The sequence below is a fragment of the Apus apus genome, chromosome 4, assembly GCF_020740795.1.
Source record: "Apus apus isolate bApuApu2 chromosome 4, bApuApu2.pri.cur, whole genome shotgun sequence".
NCBI classification, from domain to species: domain Eukaryota; kingdom Metazoa; phylum Chordata; class Aves; order Apodiformes; family Apodidae; genus Apus; species Apus apus.
The window spans coordinates 108,343,509-108,365,985 of NC_067285.1; the positions used below are offsets into that span (position 1 = coordinate 108,343,509).

The 22,477-nt window shown below is 38.0% G+C and overlaps 1 protein-coding gene across 12 annotated transcripts in view; it reads left to right on the forward strand.

Annotated features, from left to right (window-relative positions):
- Window positions 1-22,477, forward strand: part of CTBP1 (C-terminal binding protein 1) — a 241,593-nt gene that overhangs the window by 211,063 nt on the left and 8,053 nt on the right. For 10 of the 12 annotated variants that reach the window (XM_051616352.1, XM_051616350.1, XM_051616351.1 and 7 more), the window contains 5 exons: window positions 4,782-4,926; window positions 8,772-8,978; window positions 15,144-15,358; window positions 19,245-19,375; window positions 21,541-21,668. In XM_051616352.1, the coding sequence (XP_051472312.1) occupies window positions 4,782-4,926; window positions 8,772-8,978; window positions 15,144-15,358; window positions 19,245-19,375; window positions 21,541-21,668 (826 nt within the window). Of the gene's footprint in view, window positions 1-594; window positions 671-4,781; window positions 4,927-8,771; window positions 8,979-15,143; window positions 15,359-19,244; window positions 19,376-21,540; window positions 21,669-22,477 lie in introns of all 12 variants that reach the window. The other 2 variants (XM_051616362.1, XM_051616354.1) reach the window with 2 other exon arrangements.

Consider the following 22,477-nt stretch of genomic DNA (forward strand, 5'->3'; position numbering starts at 1 on the left):
GAGTATTGTGTCCAGTTCTGGGCCCCTCAGTTCAAGAAGGACAGGGAAGTGCTTGAAAGAGTCCAGCGCAGAGCCACAAGGATGATTAAGGGAGTGGAACATCTCCCTTATGAGGAAAGGCTGAGGGAGCTGGGTCTCTTTAGTTTGGAGAAAAGGAGACTGAGGGGGGACCTCATCAATGTTTACAAATATGTAAAGGGTGAGTGTCAAGACGATGGAGTTAAGCTTTTTTCAGTGAAGACCAGTGATAGGACAAGGGGTAATGGATACAAGTTGGAGCATAGGAGGTTTAAGATGAATATCAGGAAAAATTTTTTTACTGTAAGAGTGACAGAGCACTGGAACAGGCTGCCCAGAGAGGTTGTGGAGTCTCCTTCGCTGGAGACATTCAAAACCCGCCTGGATGCCTTCCTGTGTGATGTACTCTAGGTGACCCTGCTCTGGCAGGGGGGTTGGACTAGATGATCTTTCGAGGTCCCTTCCAACCCCTAGGATTCTATGATTCTATGATAAGAGCCTTGGAGACCTGGCATGTTGTGAAAGCAGAGTAGTTGTTTTGAGACTGGTGACTAACAGGACGACCTATCTGGACAGTTGCAGTTGGGAAGGATATCAGCTCTTTGAAGAGACCATGGAGAAGGCTTTCAACAAGCAGTAGCTTCACTTGAAAGTAAGTCTGAAGGCATAGATGTTGCAGATGGACTACACTGTCATCTGTAACACAAGGAAGCCAACTCATGTCCTGTGTTTTAACTTTTATCTCAGATTCTTTCTTCCTGAAAAAGAATGAAGACAGGAATGGCTGTTGAAGGTATGCAGCCACCTCTGCTTCTTCTCAGTCAAAATTTGCCCATTGTCTTTCCTCATGAGAGAGGCTGAAAGAGTATAGTCTGACTGCCATGTACGTGGGCTGATCTGAAATGTCTGACTTGCTTGTTAAATGTATTACCTCACTCAAATTGACACTAGTTGATACCTTTGTACTAAAATTGTATTAGAATTTTGTGAATGTTGTATCAGTTTCATTATGGAAAACAATTAAACAACCCACAAGTGTTCCCTGTTTGGATGAGGCCTTGTGCAACCTGGTCTAGTGGGAGGTGTCCCTGCTCATAGCAGGAAGGTTGGAACCTGATCATCTTCAAGATCCCTTCCAACCGTAATTGCTTTGTGATTCTATGTGTTCACTACTGGGTGTGCTTCTGTAGATGATCAGTAAATGATTCCTATGCAGAGTTATTTTTATGAAGATTATTCATTTTCCAAAACTGTTTACATTTCAGTTTCATGTTACACTCAGATTTAGTTCAAGTTTTTATTTTACTCATTGACAAGCTTGTCAAATGTGTACCCATATGTAATGACTAAGAATATAATTTACACAAATAATTCTACGATACAGAAACTTTCTGCCTTTTTGGCATACTTCAGTCACATGTCTAGTTGCAAAAGTAGTAACATAATTTAATAATATTGTGAAACATTAATTTGAACACAGTTACAGAAGAGTACATTTTTGGCAGTGCATTTCCTTGCTAACTGGTCCATAATCCTAGAAAAGGCTCAAACACTAAAAACAAAATTTTAAAAGATTTTTTTGTTTGTATCTGTTTGTTCTGTTTCATATGATGGGTAAATAACTTTCTGTGGAAATGGGTAGTGTCAGCATTAAGCCATAGCTGAGAAATATTTTTCCTTTTACTGAACACATTCCCAAGCTTCCAAATACTTCTTCATCTCCTCCTAGTGCCAAGCCATAACGTAGATGAGCCCAAAAAGTGTAGTGTAATGGGTCCAGGCTGGTGCTCTTAAGAGTCCAAATTACAGTCTTGACTGGCTGAGTTAATAAAATATGCATCATTATGAAGTGGAAAACTGCTTCCCAGATGAAACACTGTGATTCTAAAGCACAAAAGTCTGAGCCACTTCAGCTGTCTTTTAGCCCTTATTTAAGGGCTATTTATTCTTAGAGCAGTGGCTGCTCTCTGCACATGCAAAAACACACAACATTGGCCTTTTCCAGCCTTGGAGAGGAGGGAAAGAAGGGTCTGGCTACAACATGAGCTGTAGGTAAGTCATCATAAGCTCTAAACTACTTTAGGTTTTATGCCTTTGACAACTAAACAGAGGATGTTTTCTCCTGTGTCACAACCATCTTAGATCAACCCTGGCAGGAATGGAGGAAAAGTATGCGAGAAAACCCACAGTGGAGGACATGGCTAATTGGAGAGGACCGGGATATCATAAGGAAATTGAGGACCTTGAGTCTTGAAGTAACAAGTGTCAGAGAACTTCTTTGTTGTAGTATAAGCGTGGGAGTGTTACAGAAGCACATGCTTCAGGGAGAAGGATTCAGATTTACACATGACTCGAAGGGCCAGCTGGTGACATGACGATGGCTTTGTGAAAATGTCACACGTCATGTGGGATTTGATTAGGAGAGATTTTCAGTGCATGCACTGCTGCTGACAGTGCTGGTGTAGCACAGAGGAGAGGGAGACCTCTGGTAACATACTGGGCACAAGTTGTGATCACCCAGGAGTTGACCGTAGAATTCTTTTAAGCACAGTGGAGAAGTGTTAGGCTGATCAGGAGAGAAGAAGGCATAATTCTAGACAAGACCAGAAGGACAAGGGTTTTGAAGCCTAGTCAAACAAATGCAGAGAAAGGGATATGATCGCTGTCTGTAAATACATTTGGATTGTAAACACCAAGGAGAGAAAGTATGTTTAAGTGGCCACCAGTGGCGCCAGAATAAATGGATACAACCTGGGCTGTGAGTGAATTGAGTCTGGAAATGAGAAGAGATTTCCATATTGTTGGAGCTGTGAGATATTGGAACAATTTTCTTTTAGGAATTAATGGGACAGAAAAACCTTAAGGCAGTTGTAGGTGGGCACTCAGGTTATAAGAGGGACTATTTCTTATGCAGACTGCCCCAGGCATGGGGTCCATAACAGCTGTCACGTCACTATAGAAGCAAAACCAGTTGGGTTTTTTATCACTGTGTAACAGCACAAGGAAACACATTCTTATGAGTTCAGTCTTTCTGACTGGTGACTGCTAGATGTAATCTCCAAAGGACTTGTTTGTACCATTAAAATCAAGGAGTTTTGTGTGTATATAATCGTTTATAAGACCAGAGCCTACAGCTGTAGCCATGTTATTGAAGGATGTTTAATTTCTAATTTTTTGTAGTTTTTACTCTTATGATTAAGTCAAAATTTTGCTCAAAGGATTATTGTCTTAATCAGATTTAGAACTGGGGTTACCAATGCAGAAACACCTGTTGAAATAGTATAAATAATTTTGTGAAGAAGCAGTTTTCTTTCATTTTAGTGGAGTTCTGGTTTTAATTTTCATTTAAAGTTTTTCTTCATGTATTTCACTTCTAAAAATCATTGCTGCAGACCTCGGGTTCCAGCAATTGTAATGCTCTATGTGTGAGACTATTTTCCTGCAATTTATTTTTTTTTAATTACTTATGTGGATGTTGGTTATTGTTGCTTATCTTGCAGCACCCTACACAATGCTCATATGAGAGAAATAACTCTGATGGCAGAATCTGTACGTGTACCAAAAGTCTATTGAATAAGAAATTTAGAGCTTTTGCTGAACTGTGTGAAGTGCATGACAGGAACCTCTTGAAGTCATTGCAACTACTTAAGCATTGAAATTATTTGTGTGTATTTTGGATCTCCTAGAATGATGAGGATATGAGTAGCATCCAAGGTGGAAACACTGAGAAGTGTTTTGAAGAAGTGAAATAATCCAATTTGCATATAAAGAGAGGATAATATTTTCTGCTTTCTGGACAATGAACTTGTATCAGCTGTGTCACTGCTTGTTTTGTAGCAGGATTTGAAACTGCTGGGCATGGTGTGCTGGGCTCTTTCCCCCTTGTTTGCATCCCTTCCTCTTAACCTTTCTTGATTAGGTTGAATGAACTCTTAACACAATTTAAAAGATACTCAGACTTTTCAGATCTTCACAGTTTCTTTTTGTTTGGGGTCTTTTGGCTTGTTCTCCCACAAATCTTTTCTTTTGCAACATTTTTGCCTCGGTAACATTTCTGTTTTCTTGGAGGTGCTGTTTTTTCTGGATAATGTCTAGTTTAGTATTTCAGTTATACCAATTTATGTGACATCGAATTTTCCATCAATGAGAGCTTAGATAATTGCAGTATCCATAAACTTAAGGGACAAGTGCTTTGTTCTTATGTATGAACTGACAGATTTCAGTCTTTGTTGTCTAAAGGTCTTGTAATGATTACTGAATGTTTTCTATTCAGGTATGAAGTGGTTTAATAGCGCAATGAATGTCTGTACCAGTGTGTGGATGGTGAAGAGATACTGCTCTGTGACTTCATTCAAAACTGAATGTCAGCTGCCTAAGCATAAAAATACTTACTGTTTAAAGGCAGTGCTTGCTCCTATGTTGTGCTTCATCTGCATGTGCAGATGCAGTCCAGTGATACTTGTACTTAGGGTTCCATGTTGCAGAGCATCTCCTGTGAAATCAGAAGAGTTTTCCCTCTTATTAAGAATACAAATATAGGTCACTTAGTGCTTTAAAGCTAACCTTGTCATGCTAGAACAGATACATCAGATGAAAAGTACTAACAGGAGGATGGAAGATATTTTAAGAAATAACCTTTCCAACAAAAGACCTGGATTTAATGCTTTTACAGTCTTTTTATACCTGAAAATATGTGTATGTGATTAAGCTGAGATCCTACAAAAGAGAAAAAAGTTAATTCCTTTTTTCTATTTTATTTGTAGGTACTAAATGAAGCAGTGGGTGCACTGATGTATCACACTATCACTTTAACACGAGAAGACCTGGAGAAATTTAAAGCACTTCGAATAATTGTCCGAATTGGCAGTGGTTTTGATAACATTGACATCAAATCTGCTGGAGATTTAGGTATGACTATTAAAGACATTATTTTACATCTTAGACTTGCTTCCAGAAATCTGATAGCATCTAAGTCTTTGCATTAATGTTTTCTGTATAATTTATACTAACATAATATGTAAGCTGTATAATTTTCTCATCAAAGTGTTTAAAAATCATTATGGAGATACTAGCATTAGTTAATTAAGTGATAACATTAACAGCTTTGTGACAGGATGACAATCTGCCTGTTCAATATAAACCCAAGAAGTAAGGCCATAATTTTTCATCCCTTTCTCTTTTACCCCAATTGTATATTTTAGCTACTACTGCTGTAATCCCATTACAAAATATAATTCCATCAGCATGGCATACTATTTCTGTTTAAATAAAAAATGAGATCATTATCAACTGTCTGAGACTTATTTATGATGCATGAGATTTAGTACTAAACCACTCCATAAAATAGAAATACGGATTTCATAGGAGAATCAATTGTTGATGCTTCAGAATAAATTCAGATACTCTAACTATGAAGAGATGATGCTTACAGTTTCACTGTAAAAAAGCAGCTGTCTGATTTTTACTTTTTCTACTTTAGGGTAAACCATCTCTTTCCTATAGCATACAGGCCAAACTACTGCTCAGAATAATTGTCTGCATTTCCTGCATGTCTTTTTTAAGGTTGAGATGACTAAGTAAGTTTCCCATTATGCTCTGAGAAGGACTTGAAAACATTTAGTTCTGTGTGACAGTGCTTAGTCCTAGTAATAACTCTGCTGATGTAGTGAGGGACTGGAGTATAATCTTTATCAGTAAATTACAGTAAAGTAATTACGTGTTTCTAATGGCTGTGTAGTTTGCACAGCAGGCAGAAGGTAACAACTTCTTTGTAAGTTCCTGTAAAGAACAGATCAGGTCTGAAAGCATGCAAGGCTGTGTTCCTGCTTTTTGCAGCTAGTGCCATGGTTAGGTGCACACATTATGAGCCCCAGAAAACACAGATGTAAGTAGAGTTTGACCTGGGGTGAAATCCTACATCAAAAGCCAAAACCTAGTAACAGATCCAAGGCCCCAACCTGTCAGGAATCTGATTTGTGCAGAGAAACCCTGGTAAGCAGAAAACCTTTACTGATTTGTTGGCTCTTTGTGTAAGTCTCAATGCTGGATGGTAACCCAAGTTTATAATCTAAGTTCATCAGCATAATTCTTCAAGCCAGGGTCCAGTAGATTTGGGACATTTTCATTGGTACAAAATGCTAAGTATCCACATTCCTAATAATTCTGTTCCTGGGTTATGATTAGACTTAGTTATGCTGGTAGGATCCATCCTGTTTATGCATTCCAGTATTTACAAAATACAGTCGTCCACTCTATCAACAGCCAGTAAGTGCTGAAAGGCTCGTAGTATGGTATCTCTGATTTTAGTAGTTTAGGTGAAATGCTTGGAATTAAATACTGACTCAACCACTACTGGGAAAAATGACTTTGCATTTGTTGAACTAGTAAAAATTATTTGCATCTCAAGGAGATAACATGAGTTAGTTGCTCTTTGTAAAAAGTTTTGATTCACTCTTGAAATATGGTAAAGATTTAAACCGTAAAGCATGTCATGTTCCTGAACTCCTGTAGTGACTCTGAGTTACTTTTCAGAAATCTTTACCCTACTTAAACTACATGAAAACAGATGCTTATTTGATAAAATCTTCAAGATCTGATCTGTTTTTTCTCCAGCTTATTAGTTGTTGAGTAGAAATAATGTATGAGTTGTAAGTGTAGCTGGATGCAAGTGAAGTTGGAGTCAAAGCTGATGCCAGCTGAACTGCATTTTTTTAGCATTGAACTTATACACAAGGTCACAGAAAGTGTTGAGGAAAGGGGAGCATAGAAGTGATGGATATAAGTGTGTTCTTTTTTATTATGGGAAGTGTCTAATTTCTCCATATCCTTGCCCCTCTCTTGTTGCTTTTTGTGGTTCACCATGTCTCTGCTTTTCAGAAATTAGATGTTTCTAAAGTTGAGGGAAAATAGGGAAGAAGAAATTCCTAGTTTAGGAGCAAAATGATCTAACTCTTCTCCCCTGAGTTTCCTAAGGAAACCTATTGGGGAGGAAGGTATAAGGTGAGTTCAGTTCCTTACTTTTCTTCCCAAATATGTAATATAACTTCTTAAGTTCCCTTTAAGCATTATTTTGTTGATATCAGGAGACATGCTTATTAAATTTGTTTTGCCATCTAAAACCTGCATTTTGCTCCATGAAAACGACTTGCCGTGTAAATAAATGCAACTGTTTAGTATTATGCACTTAAAAGGATGTTACTTTTCAGTCTCATACTTTTACTCCTTGTTCACAGTATTTTTTCCATTTTTTAAAAAATGATGAGTTTCTTTGATGTTAGCAGGATGCCAAGATTAATATTCCAGCAAATGATGTTGTATTTTGTGTACGTCAGAGCAGTGACTCAGCAGACACTGCATCTCTACAGCAGAGAAAAGTAGTTCTACAGGTTCCTTATAGGTTTTTTTTACATCTAAAGAAAGCTAGAAAAAACTAGTGGGCATTTGAATGTAAAACATAGATAAATATAGTATTGACATTATTTATCAGATTATTGTTATTACTGTTATTGAAGAGATTTTTTTCCTTGCTTTGTAAGATATACTGGTGTTAGCTGAGGGCTCACTGAATATTTATTTATGTAAAAACCCAAACAACTAGACAGCAAAAACAGTGTTAGGGTGTTTTCTAGGATACAAGCACTTTTCTCCTCTCCTTGAAATTATACTGTTTGTGATCTCAGTCAGCAGAACTGAGAGACAAACAATTGTGAGAGCTGATGATTAGAGAGAGAACATGTAGTAAACAGAGAATGAAGAGAGACAAGTGAAGAAGGACACAAACTTTTTCAAACAAACGTTTTCCTTCTCCGCTGCACATTGAGTACTGGAAGGTAAAAAGCAGAATGGGATAACTTGCATGGAGTTGCCTGATCATTTTTTTGAAGGATAGAAAGAATATTCTCAGTTTTTAATCAGTCCACCTTCATTGTATGTCTGTGGAAATCTGTAGTGTTCTTTGGCTTTTTGATGTTAGGCCCTTGTCAGTTAGTAACTTTTCAGCTATTAGGAACATAGACTGACTTTTGCATTATATATACATGTCATGAGAAACAGGTTTTATACTTTTGTATTGACAATTAGATGGATTATCTCTTTATTTTGAGAGACCAGAAAAGGACTTGGCTTCTGTTTGTCATAATTTTGCAATCCCAAGCGCACCACAAAACAACTTGTTCCTCCCTGTGTCATGATTACCCATACATGGATTGGAAATACTAAAGAATCATCCCATAAGGGCTTCATAAGATCTGTTGTCATCATAAATTATTTTATCTTTTTTATGACTTGTATAGATAGCTTTTGGGAGAATATCTGCTCAGTGGTGGAAATGTAACTCACACAATTAAATTGAAACAGTGATTATTAACCACACCTGTTGATTGCAAGGCATATTTCTCTTTCCTATTCCAAACATCTAGCACAGTGTGTATGTAAAATGGTTACCAGCACCTCATTTTTTTTTCTCAACTACCTGACGTCTGCAGCACTTCCTTTTTGTGGGGTCAGTGCACAAGTTTGTCTCAGCTGGCAAACACAATAAATAGTAAAAATAAAATCAGGAAAAAAAATACTTACACGGATTTATCAACTATTATGTCAAGTATTCTGTCTGCCATTACAGTCAGAAACAGCATTGGTGCAAAACAGGTATTGAAATATCCGTACATTTAAATATTGTACTCCTGAATGGCTGGTAAACGGGAAAAAGTAAGAAATGTCTGGCAACTGGTGTCCTTTCCCCCCATTCTTTGCAGGGATTGCAGTGTGTAATGTGCCAGCTGCTTCAGTAGAAGAAACAGCAGATTCTACCATGTGCCACATTCTGAACCTGTACAGGCGAACCACCTGGCTTCACCAGGCTTTGCGAGAAGGCACAAGAGTACAAAGTGTTGAACAGATTCGGGAAGTGGCTTCTGGAGCTGCCAGGATCAGAGGGGAGACCTTGGGCATTATTGGATTAGGTATGTTGGCTTGAAGAGGTGATTTAATACTCCTCACCTTTGCTTTAAAAAAGAAGGTGAAGATTTGAGCTATAAAAACAAACATTAAATTCACTCCTTTCTATGTCAAACATTCTGTATGATACCACTTCATTCCTGATGTTTATATGCCTCAAATTTTTTCCTTTTAGACATCATCATTTCCCTCAGGAAATTGTTCTTCATGTTGATATTCTTTGAGCTGCTGTACATCTTTCTGTTATCGTATTGGCCTGGTTTCAGGGACACTGGATGTAAGAGGAGCAGATGCCATTGCTTCACTTTTCCAGGACAAGGTTCCTGCTACTTCATCCCACTGTTGCACATATTTGTTCTGCTTCTTGTCTGTTGTCATATCTGGGTCTGTTTGTGCTGTCTTTCCTTTTATTGTGTTTAATGTATCTGAAGGGTTGTTGCTGCAGAAACAGTCTGTAGAGCAGTTATTTTATACATTTGGTGGGGCTGTATCTAAATTTGTGTTTCAGCTCAAATGAGAGAAAAAAATATATGCAAGAAAGTTTGAAATGTTTCAAGACCTAATAAAATCACCTACTTACCTCTCTGAATGGCCCTAAATGTGTTTCAGCATCTAACAGATGGACAGGCTTGCTTGAGATGAATTAATTACTGTCTGTTACGGAACTAGAGAAGAAAAACAAGCAAGTCGGTTTCTATCTAAAAAATATTCAGTCATGTACTTGTCTTATCAAAGATCTGATAGATTGTGGGTCTAATTGCTGTGGTATTCATCCACAGGAGTTAATAATGTGATTTTGACAACAAGGCATCATACATAAATGGCTGTTCCAGTTACACGTTGCTGTCAAATAACTCAAGCCACGAACTCTTACTTTTGGCAGCTGAAAATAGCCTGGTGTTACATAGTATGGATTTAAATGAGTATGCAAGGCAGCAGAAAATTCTTCTCAAAGAATTGCCTTTAAAATATGGCTTTCAAGAAGTTAGTCATCGAGTTGCCTTCTCAAGTCTATACCTATGTAATTATGCACCTCTTTAAATACGCGATGATTATTGCACCCACAGTCACAGCATCTCTACTTGAATAATAGAAAATAACCTGCAATGTTTAAAAATGGAAACTTATACCTAGTTTTCAAAAGTTGAAGCCTTGGCTCACAAGCTGTGTATGGTTGCTGGAGATACCTGTCCTGTTTGCATTGTGGGTTTTGTATTGCAGAAATTCCAGACCGAAATTTGGAAGAAAGGTAATTTATTATTGATGTTTGACTCTTACGTGTGGTGGTTTTGCTGTGAGTGATTGTAAAGTAGGAAGGAACAAATGGATAATCAGACTGCCAATATGTGTGTAAAGCTATGTAAAAGGCTAGGTTTGGTTTTCAAAGCAAGCTTTTTGTGTGCATGGTGTATTAAAAGGCTAGCAAAATCTGATTTTAAAGCTACACATCTGTTACGGTTATTAACCAGTAATTTCCTCTAGCCTTTTGTAGTTCCTATGTCTTTTCCTACGACAGGACATTCACAATATCAAGGAAAAGAAAGTTGTAAAGTCAGTTTTGAAAACTTCCACTGTTTCACTTTGTGCATGTATGTGAATGGGCCCAACATTCTGATTCTGACTTATTCTAACAAACCCCTATGTAGCCGTGTATTAACAAAGAATGAAGATGTCTAGTCTTAGAAGATAGGGAAATAGCATCATAGAATGGTTTGGGTTGGACAGGGCCTTTAAAAGTCTTCTAGTCCAACCCCCCTGCAGTGAGCAGGGACATCTCCAAACAAGGTCAGGTTGCTCAGAGCCCTGTCCAGCCAGACCTTGAATGTTTCTAGGGATGGGGCATCTACCACCTCTTTGGGCAGCCTGTTCAGTGTTTCACCACCCTCATTGTAAAAAAATTCTTCCTAATATTCAGTCTAAATCTCCCTTTTTCAGTTTACAACCATTATCCCTTGTGCTATCACTGCAGACCCTGCTAAAAAAGTTTGTTGCCATCTGTCTTACAGGTGCCCTTTAAGTATTGAAAAGCTGCTGTAAAATCTCCCCAGAGTCTTCTCTTCTCCAGGCTATTCAGTTGTGCCAAACTTTACATTTCAGCACTTCAGGCACTTAGGCTGTGATATGCACTCTTTTCTATTACAGGTCACTGCAGGAGGCTACCTGTCTCTTAGTTCTAGACAACAGAGTTTATTTACAACCGTCTTCAACAGACAGTTGCTCTTAGGTTATGTTTCTCTACTACTGGCTTCTTCCCACATCTGTAGTTCTGCCTCAGTTGATTATTTTATTACTTAGACTTGTCAGCATCACCACTGATGAACCACTAAGAGGCTATGAAGCAAATGTATTGCACACAAACCAAAGAATTATCATAATCTGTTACCAAGTCCTTCTTTTTGCTAGTTCTGTGCAGTGTTACTGTTTCTGTCCTTTGTGTGTCTTGAGATCAACTCAAATCTCAGCCACAGCTTATGTATGTTTCTCTATTCTTGTCTTAAACTTGTGATCTGTTCAGCAGTGGGTTGCTGAATATATTGCTGAAATATATCACTTTGCTGCTGCAACAGCTAACTCCAGACCCTCTTCACATCTGTTCTGCACTTTTCTCTTGTGTTGCTGAAGAGAAACACCCTAGCTCTTGCCTATCACTGTGCTAGGGAATGACTGTAATTTGCTCCAAAGCTTCAGTTACTCACTTCCTCATCCACTGGTCTAGCCAAGTTTCATGACTCACTTGCCTTTTTCTTTCCATCACCCACTCTCTTTTTCTTTGCCTCCTCTCATGCATATTCCTGCTTTGACACTTGGTCTATCCTGCTTAATCCTATTACTCTGTGCTCTTCCTTTAAAGTTAACCCCATCTCTCATCCTCTGCTTGTATTGAGCTTGAAGATAAGCGGAGACTCAACAGTGTAATGCCCCTTCATGTGCTTGTTGGATACCATCCCTCATTGTTTTGTTGTTTGGTTAGCCTCTGAGCTCCTTAGGGCAGAGCCTGGGGTTTTTTTCTGTCTTTATGAAGTGTGTGATTCTTGGAGCCTTACATAAATAATAATATCACATCATTAAACAGCTGACTTTTCCATTTGTAATCTGTATTACTATCAAGTGTCCTATATTTCAAGTGATGCATCACAAGCTTGGATAGAAAGCCCTGCATTTGTGCATTAAAAAAAAAAAAGCTACCTGTTCACCTTATATCTAGACATTTACAGATTTTTTTAAAAGGCGAATATATATGAGTAGCAGCATGTAAGTACCTAAATGAATAGATAGCTGGACCTGGTTCTGCTGTAATGATAATGTTACAGCAGTGAAGGCTGTGAAGTCACACTCCCTTCCCCTTCCTTCCCAGTTACAAATGCTGATGACTAATAGCTAATGCATTTCCTCACTCAAGAGAGGTGAAATACCTCCACATAGATTTGTCTCTGCATCATAATGAATGTCATCATGCAGTTTGTCTTTCCTCACCTGCTAGATTCTCGCAGCAGTCCCACGGTTCTGACTAGATGTTGGACAAAGCACTGATCTGCATTACCAGACAGTATTAATGCTTAAGACTAGGTCTCTTAATGTGCTCAGCAGGAAATTAACAGAATGGCACTCTCCACATTTCAGAGTTCTCCAAGAGGGAGGAAAAATTACCCAGATTCTCCATTACTGTTTCATAGACAGGAAAGAGCTGCTAAGTGAAAGCATTTTTTCTTTCCCTGGAAATCTGCAGGCAGGTCATCAACATTTCCACAGTATCAAGGGCATTTAATAAAACAACATAGGATGCTCATTCTTTGCTAAAGGGCTGGGCAGGAGTCACTGTCAACTGCAGCTGCTGTACTGTCACACTCAAATCAGGTCATTAGTGAAGTCAAGGTCAGAGACTCCTACAGACTGGGAGACCTGGTGGGTTCAGATGGGTTAGACTGTAGCAGGAGACACAGAAGTTTTTGGTGAGTCTCTTTGTACACTTCTAGTGTCCCTGAAATGGTGCATGGGCTTTGCTAGAGTTTTGTATAATTCTCTTAATTTCTCAAATAGGCTTTTGTTAGTTTCTGCTTCTTTTGCCGTAGTATGCAACATGTATTTTCAGCATTCTTCCCACATTACTGACCAAGAAGTTAATTTTGTATTTTGAATTTAACATTTTGCCTTCCCTCAAAACAGCCAAGAATATTCATAGCAATTGTATATGCATTTAAGATGGAGTAGTCCCAAAGGTGGGATGTTTTGTGAGCTTTTCTGTTGTTCTTGATGTGCTGAAATAGGTTTTGAACCACCCATCATAGTCAGGAGATTGTCATGTAGCAAGTTTTTCAGGAAAGGAAAAAGCCATCATAGGTTTGTGGTTGTACTAAATTGTTGGACTGTAGTTTAAAAGGGAATTGCCAAATTATGTGTGTATACCTGTATTTGTATAGCAACTAAGACTTAATGTCAATTGCATAAGAGTTTTATCCCATAAAAAAACTGTAATAAGACAATTCTGGCTAGAAATACGCACATGGGCTTCCTGGGTGCTTCAGAAGGAAACTTTGTACACATTGCAGAAGGCTTTGGTTTATTAGCCTGGTTGCAATGAATGGGAACTGTAGCTTTAGCTGGCAAGTCTGTTGTAAAAAATTTCACTGTCGTGAATCCCCTCAGGTGCTGGTGTTGCAAAGAGTGTAAAAAAGAACAGATGACAAAATGCTGCTTGGGAAAATCAGTGGAGCTGGAGTGAAAACGATACGCTTTCTTTAAAAAAAAAAACAACAAACAAATTGTTTACAGTTGTGTGACTTGATTCCTTGAGCTGTGAACATGCCAAAATTTGCAAATAATAGTGTTTGTACTGAAAATTGTCTAATTCAAGTTTATGAAAAGCAGCTTGAAAAGCAAACAAATAACATGTAGGCAAGTATTGAAATAAAATATTTTGAAGAGCATTTTAATTTGGTGTCCCCAAAGAAAAGCCAGCAGGCCCCATCAGATTGAGATGCTGCTCAGTACTCCAAGCACGTGTCACTAAGCACTGCAGAATTCCTGTGTTCAGGTTAAATGATCAACATGAAACCTTTTTTCTTGTCGCTTCTTAAGTTTATTCAAACAGAAACTGAAAAGCAGAGGGAAATCCCTTCAAGCACAATTGGAATGAGACGGGATTTCCCTTTGTTAATTTGATGCTTTTATGAATAAACTCAGATGTTACAATAGAAAACTTATTGACTTTTTTTTTTAATGAGATGTGATTATTATGGTGTGTCTAGTGATGCTTTTGAAATGTCTTTATCTAACATTTATAGTACTTCAACATGAGTGTGTAGTCTTCGAACCTGAGAAATGTGTTAGTTCCTATTTTTCAAATTACCCTTACTCACTAGATGTACTCACTGTTTTTCTCCGTGGTTTACTAGTGGTGTGGCAAAGGGAAATACACACCTCCTGATACATCTGACATGGAGTTGTGCCCAAACAGCAATTTCAGTCACAACTCTGAAATACGACAGTAAGGAAGGTGAAACAGACAAAAGCTAACACCAAATGTTACCACCCTTTTGTGAACTAGGTGCCATGTGGTGGACTATTTATTCATCATTTATGTAGACGGATACAATGTTTTTTAGAGCCTGAGATGACAGGATTCTTTTTGGTGTTTTAATGCTGTAAGGATGTTACTCGGAAATAAAATACTAGTTCAGAAAGGAGATTCCATTCATTGAGAACGGTTGGGCTTCAGATTAAACAAATTATCTTTTATTGCATCCATTTTTGAGGATTAATTTTATAGCTTTTTATTAAAGCCAGCTGGTCCGGCATGGATAAGGGTAAGTCTTTGGCAGGATGTGCTCACAAGCAGTAGTGCTTTACCATGAACAGGCCCAGCAGGCAAGCCCTTGTAATACACAGATTATTGCAGCTTATGTGACATCTTCTGGCATGTCAGATCCCTGCTTGCAAAAGGTGCAGAACTGCTGCTTGGTTTTGAACAAAGCAGTGTGAGACAGCCCAGATGTAACGTTTCTATCTGACTGGTGACTTAAAGTGGGGTGGGAGCTGCCTCTTTTTTTATGCTCTTCCAGTTGTTGTACAAAGCATTCTAGTTTCATACAAGCTTTTGCAATTGGAAGGTTGAGGGTGCATTACACCAGCTGTTTCATGTCTGTTCTCCTTGCATGCTTGTCTTGTTGCAGGGCGTGTTGGGCAAGCAGTAGCACTACGTGCCAAAGCCTTTGGCTTCAGTGTGATTTTCTATGACCCATACCTCTCCGATGGCATGGAGCGTGCTCTGGGACTGCAGCGGGTGAGCACTTTGCAGGACCTGCTGTTCCACAGTGACTGTGTTACCCTGCACTGCAACTTGAATGAACACAATCATCATCTTATTAACGACTTCACCATAAAGCAGGTAATAATCTCTGTGGGCACCCTCCACACTGATGCTGGTGGCTGACACTGTGTGATGTTTGGTTTTGTGAAGGGGCAGATTCTCATTTGAAAAAGTCTTTCCCTTTTGCTACTTTGAAAACATGCAGGTTTCTAACTGATTAGGGAATAGCTGGTGGCTTAGGTATAGTTGCCTTTTTTGTTGTTTTGCTCGGTAACATTGCATTTATGGAAACAATTTGCTCTTGGTAATGTTGCTCAGATTTAATAAAGTTGCATTTATATAAAAACACCTTTTCTATGTCTTCTAGTAGGTACTTCCTATACCTGTGTATTTTCAGGTAACAATTCTGCCTTTCACTCTTGTTCCTCCTCAGTTTGAGATTTTTTAGATGCAATTTAAGGATTATGACTAAATAGCTCCCCCCTGTGCTCAGTCCGGATGCTTGCAGAGTGCTTCCTGGATGGATCGCATTTACAGCATTGCATTATTTGGAAAAATAATGTTTCTTGGAATTAGCACTAACTTCTCCCTAAAGTTTTATGTAATATTAAAATAATTTCAAAATCTAGGTGTAGTAACTGCTCCATTGTTGACTAATTTGATAGTCTTTTCATTAAATGTCCTAACTTGTGGCTCCAACCCCAGTGTAGGTAACAGCAGGAAATATAATGTTGGAGGTGTAAGAATGTAGATACTGTGTGGAAAAGAAGCTCATCTTAAGATATAGAAGTCAATTTTGCTTTTCTTTATATATGTAGCATTTGTATGTATTGGTAACAACGATGTTGCAGTAAAGTCATTGCTTTGCTTCTGAGAAATCGTTTGCACCTACTACTTCTGAACTTTAGGAGAACTAAAGTAATTGCAGACCACAGTCATGTAGGAAAATGCCAGACAAGTGATGGTGTAACACACACTTCTTGATTTGAGAGTTTAGGGATTTTGCAGATCAATCCCAACATAAAATCAGAGTTTGGCATTTGAAACTCTAAAAGGTTAAGAAGTTTAAAATGCAAATCTTTTAAGAGAACAGATCACTGTCACCCTACCTTGAAAGTTCTCTTTTGATGTGTGCTCAGGTACATTTAGTGGTTATTACATGCTTAGATGTCTTTGCAAGTAGACATCTAGACCCAGAAAGAATCACACTGAATTCAGTAGGACTGCCTGCAGGCTTAGCAGGGGTCACTCATTGTACAGCCAAGTGTGAAACCTGGGCTGTGTATCACGGGAAGTTTTTGAGTGGTGGTGGATAAATGCAATGAGCTTTGGAGAGGGCTTAGTGCATTAATCGGAGGAACAAACAAAACAAGTTAAAACTGAGTGATACCATCTGAAATGGAATGCATATAATAAAGTCTGTACTGTAAAGGATATCATAAGCATTTGCTATCTATTATTCTTCATGATTAAAGCAAGGATTTAAATGTTAGAAGAACTTGCTTTGGATAAAACTTTGGACGAAGCAGTCTGTATGTGCAAACCAAAATATAGTAACACCTCTGACTGCTTAGTTCGTGTGGAGAGATCTTCTGAATATTTATCTAAAAGAGCAGAACAGCTTTTTTAGGCTGACAGATTTTAGTTGGCCCAAAATTTTTAGAAAGCATTGCATGCATCTTTGGTCAAATACTGCATGCTCATGTAATAACCAGTTATTAAACAAGATACAGAGAAGTATTATGCATCTCATTTCATTAGTCTCACCCTGAATTTTGTTTAGAATCTGAAATTACATAACCTTAAAATGTCTTTGAAAATTTGGTGTCAGTCTTCTCATTCAGTAGCTTTTCCCTTTAATTAGTTAGCATTCTGTTTAGCCGTTCTGCTTGGCCTAGTAGTGCCAGATAAGCTCAGAGAAGTGTTTCAAGCTTGTGTTTGTTGAACTCATGGTAATCAAGTGCTCTTAAGAGAAGCTGAGGTCATCTTTAGTTTTACACATTTGAGAAGCAGACACTGCATTTTAAACACAATGTATTTTAAAAGGAGCTGTGCAGGTTTAGTGTAGGTGCATTTAACAGCCATCAGCAGTTCTAGCTGTGAAGCTCTTTCAAAATTCCAACCATTGTTTAGGGTCATGTCCAGCTGCATCCATCCTTATAATTTATCATGAGTCATATAATTAATTCCCACTAGAATGCATTTATGCAGCCATTTTTTGTTTTATTTGGACTTGACTTAGTATGAGAAGTCAGGCAAGATTAGTAAGTTGGACAGGACTTTAGCACGGTTTGCTTTGGTTAAAAATTTCATGTCTTTCAATGGGCATACAGATGCACTAGTCTATACTTAAAACACAAAATGATCTCTTTGCTCGAGCACAGAAATAGGAAGGGCATATAAGGGTATATAAGCTCCCATGAGCCTATATGGCATGTCTGTACAGAAAGTGCAATTGCCCCTTTGGGTGAGCCCTTCTGTTCTAGTCTTGATCTAGTTCTCAGAGCTTCCAAGTAGTGGAGATGTAGTGGTTGTTCCCATCAGAAGCATCTTGTTACTAGATCAACTTAAGATCATGCTACCATTTCTTCACTGTTCTAATTTCCCAGGTTAATTACAGAAAACTTAAAGAAGTATCCCTTAGTTCTGCTCCTGTAAATGGGCTTTAGTTTTGCTATACAGACCAATAAATGGTTTTCCTTTAAGCCCAAGAGTCTCCAAATGGGGATAGGCAAGGCCACACTAAACCCAGTGAATTGGCCAGTAAGATGCTGTTGGGTTTTCTTCTTGTAGCCTTACTGGAAGCATATGTCTGTTAATTGTTTAATATTTCCTATGATCTCATGTAAAAAAAATTATCATGGATGACTTTCATCCAAACCTTTTTGTTGTTAATGAATTTGGTATTTCTAATCAGTGTCTCAAGAGTAAGGATCCATTTACATAAGCTTTAGTTTGATGTGTAGATTTCAAGTAGTTGACTTGGTGTCAAAATGTTGGGGTTTTCTTGTTCTCACAGTGAGAGATGGACTCAGCACAAAATGAGGTTTTTATCACTCATCTTAACCATAGTTCCTGGTCTTCATAAGCTTAAATTCATGCACAGAAATGCTTCTGAGATCAGAAGCTGTGTTTGAGACACATGGTAAAAGATGAAGTATTAGGGTGGTTGGAAGCAGGATGTAGTAATTTATTTTTTTTCTGTACCATCTCTCATTTAAACCGCCACTTTGTTTTCATGTTGTGGATATATTATGGTGTAAATTCTTTTAGTTCTCCCCACACAGTGTCATCTACAATGCTAATCTGCACAATGCACAGCACAGCTTCTCTCCTGGGCACACAGCGTTCTCAATCAAATTCATTTTCATGCCTTTTAATTGAATAATATACGAATTCTTTAGGCTTTTATTTGAAAAGTCTCACGGAGGAGGAAGCTGAAATAGCAAAAATAAATAAAACATAGATCTACTGTGTTTTGGCAACTAAAGGGAAAAGTGTTTGAAAATCCAAAAGCATTTATTTTCCTGAAAAATTCATGTAGGCTTTTATTTGTGTGAAAGTTGAAAACCACAAAATATGAATTTGTTTAAGAGTGTGCTGTAGTTTCTGTCTCATGCAATTTCACAGTGAACTAAAAAGGCATAAAATGATCTGTCACTTTCATATGCACAGTTGTATCTTTTGATCATGTTACTGCACAGTATCTGAAACGCTTCTATTAAAAGACACGACTTACAAGAAACAAAAGGTTATTAAGTGCTGTGAAATAGCATTTTATGTTAGAAGCATCACATTTTGTGGTGCTTTCCAACGGAAAGGAAAGACAACTGTTAACAGGTTAAACCAGCTGAATAGCCTTTGTTGTAATGGATGCTTCTTTTGAGTAAAAAAAATAATAATGCCACAACGATTTTATTTCATTTATTTTTATTTCATCATTCTTGTTTTTAACTTTCCCTAGATGAGACAAGGGGCTTTCCTGGTCAACACAGCTCGAGGTGGGTTAGTAGACGAAAAAGCACTTGCACAGGCCCTGAAGGAAGGAAGGATACGAGGGGCAGCCTTAGATGTACATGAGTCAGAACCATTCAGGTGCTTTTCCTTTTCTTTTCTTTTTATTTTGTTCACTTTCTTATTTTTAAGTCTTAGTGCATGATACAGTCAACAGCAACAAGTAAATTGAGTTTTCCCTTCATTTGGTAGCTAAATACTCCTTAGTAAAGCAACATGAATCTGTGCAGCACTGGATGAATGCAAATGTAGATGGAGCTTGTGTATGTGGTCAGAACTGAAAAAAGTGACATCCAAGATTTAATTCCTTTAAAAAAAAATATCCAATGGGCTTATTTAGCAGAAATAGCAGGGGCTTGGGTTCAAATCCTGGGCATGGCTTTGTGGCATGGCTTTTGAGGGGAGCACTCCTTTGTCATTGATGCAGCTCTGGAGACAGCTAATGTTGATGTCTGAACAGACCCTGTCAGAAGGCAAAGAGCTAGATTTGGTGTTAGAAAGAATTACTTTGACACCTTTCTGAAGAAAATACTTAGTTTTGCCCACATTGCCTCTGCAGGAAAGTCATAAATGTAGTAAGTTGCAAGAAAAGTAAAGGAAGGTGGTCCGAATGCAGGTTTTGTTTTGTTTTACCCTTTATCAGGGGAGTAGTAACTCTGCTGTCTTTAGCAGAGCTGGTGTCACAAGCATTATGTTTTGAATGATACTGAGAAGCCCAACGTTTAGGGAGAAGCCCAGAGTGACATTGGTATCATGATATCAGCACTCTTAATCGGAAATGGGCCTGGTTTATTTGGCCTTGAGTCTCAAGCCTGACTTCTGATTTACATTTATGAGAATGGACTGTTTTAGCTTAGTGCTTGTATGTGACAAGCCTTTTTCAGTTGTTAAGTCTGGGTAGGGAGGAATGTTTTAACTGGAACAATCCACATAACTTTTTGAAGAGGAGCGGATTAAGGACTTGAGGGCAGGTTGTAAATACTGGAGAGAGGACAACTTACCACTCTCAGCTTGTGTGAGGAATAGAAGCTTTAAAAAAAGTAGAATAGTATCCTTTTAGGTAGAATTTTTTACGTCTACTGAGACACGATGCCACATCACAAATACTTAATTTTATTTATGCATACCCTACCCTGCATTCATTTACTTCTAAATGTAGTCATTACAATGCAATAGTGCTGCACAAAGCCTGAGTTTAACAGCTCAAGGGACTCCCAGCTACATACGTTCTTTCCAATTCAGACCTCAGATCTACACAAGCAGAGTGTTGCACCTGTAGGAAGCCCCATTTGCTGCATGGAGATGCCATCTGCAGAGATTCAGTTGCAGGATTACAGCCACAATTTCCTTTGGCTTCAGTGCTGCATCTCTACCTGATCATAGCATGCAACTCTTTTTTTTCAAGAGTTTTGCCAGATATTTTGGTGTTTCTTGAGCTACAGATGAAATCTGTGATATTATGAATTATGACCAGCTCTGACAGCATGCTTTTTTCTTAAAATATTTGTTCTCCTGTTGTTCCAATTGACTGTGAGATTATTAAAACTGGAAATAGATAGGAGGAGCAAGTTTCCATGATTTTCAGTTTCTTTACTCTTTATCTGTGATAGCACTTTTATACAGATTTATTACTTTCCCTGAAAATCAATCTGTAAATTTCCTTCTTTCTGTGGAGTTTCTATAAAGGAACAGGAAAGAAAAAATAGTTAAAAATAACAAGAAAAAAAGAACTGAATTGTCTAAAAAAAAGTTGAGGCTGTTCATGGACAAAATAATTGTAAGATTTTTTTTTTTTCTTTAAATGACTAAATGTCATACTGACAGTGACTCTTCAAAGAACAGAGCTTTGTTGGCTAATGCAGTAAAACTGTGATGAAATGGATAAATGGAATGACATTCTGAATTGATTTGGGTCTTGCTTTGTGCATTTCTGCACCAGCACTGGAGTGGCAGTGGCTGTAGTTAGCAATAAGTGCATTGGACAGAAGCTAATGTTGCTACTATAATTAGGTTCTACCCTTTGAGCCTATGAGAGGTCAATGTTGCTTATTTATTCTGTGAAAAGTGTATTAAATTAACTAACAGAATTAAAACCAAACCCAACGTGGACTAGAAATGCAGTTACTTTTTCTGTTGTAGAACTTAATCTATGTATGTACAAATTCATGTGGTTCACCCTCTTTCTTAAACCCCCCCCCTCCCCCAATGTTTTTTGTCATTTGATCTTGTTTTAAATCTTCATTTAGCTTTAGTCAGGGCCCCTTGAAGGATGCACCAAACCTGATCTGTACCCCACATGCAGCCTGGTATAGTGAACAAGCCTCCATTGAGATGCGGGAGGAAGCAGCACGAGAGATCCGGAGGGCGATCACAGGTACTCACCTTATTAGCTCCTTCACTCTGTATTTTTAACAAACTTCTTCATTGTTCAGTCTTGAAAGATGCTGGAAAGAACCAAGCATAGGTTTTGTTTACCACTTCCAGTATTTGAAATGTAGCAACAAGCAAATACCCACTAAGTCTGTTTTCAGAACTGGAACTGAGAATTTTGGAGGTGTATTGCCATTACAGAGAAGGCACTGCAAAATTTGCACCTTTTCTATATAACAGAATAGTAATTATCATCTATCTTTTTTTTTCCCCTCTTAAATATTACCCATTTGATGGTTTGACTTCAAGTCATTCAGATATTGCAGGTATCTTGCATAGATTTTCCTAGGTGCCCCCTTCTACTTGTCATGAACAGTTCTGTTTCCTTTGTTCTTTTCTCTTTGGCTCCTTTGTATTTTCCAGTTCCATCCAAATTTGTCTTAGAGGACACTCTGGAATTTCAGGGTTTTTAAGGGTCTAATGTTCAGAGATAAAGCATCTAAAGCTTCATGCTGTTCCTAATAATGCTTATAACTCAACAACTCATTCTCTAAATAAAACCAGAAGTTTACAATATTTTGTTGAGAGGATACTGTTTTTTAGATGTTCCTGTCTTTAAAGACATCTGACATTTTAAAGAGCAAAGTCTCTTTGTTATATAACTACCATGTAATTGTAAACTATTCACATAAGAGAAAACAGTTATGTCTTGAACATGCACTGCTAATAAATAAAACGAGAAGAGTGAACCATTTGGCATTGGTTTGAATCCCTTGTAGCCTAAAATAAAAGGAAGGATTTTCATACTGGAAA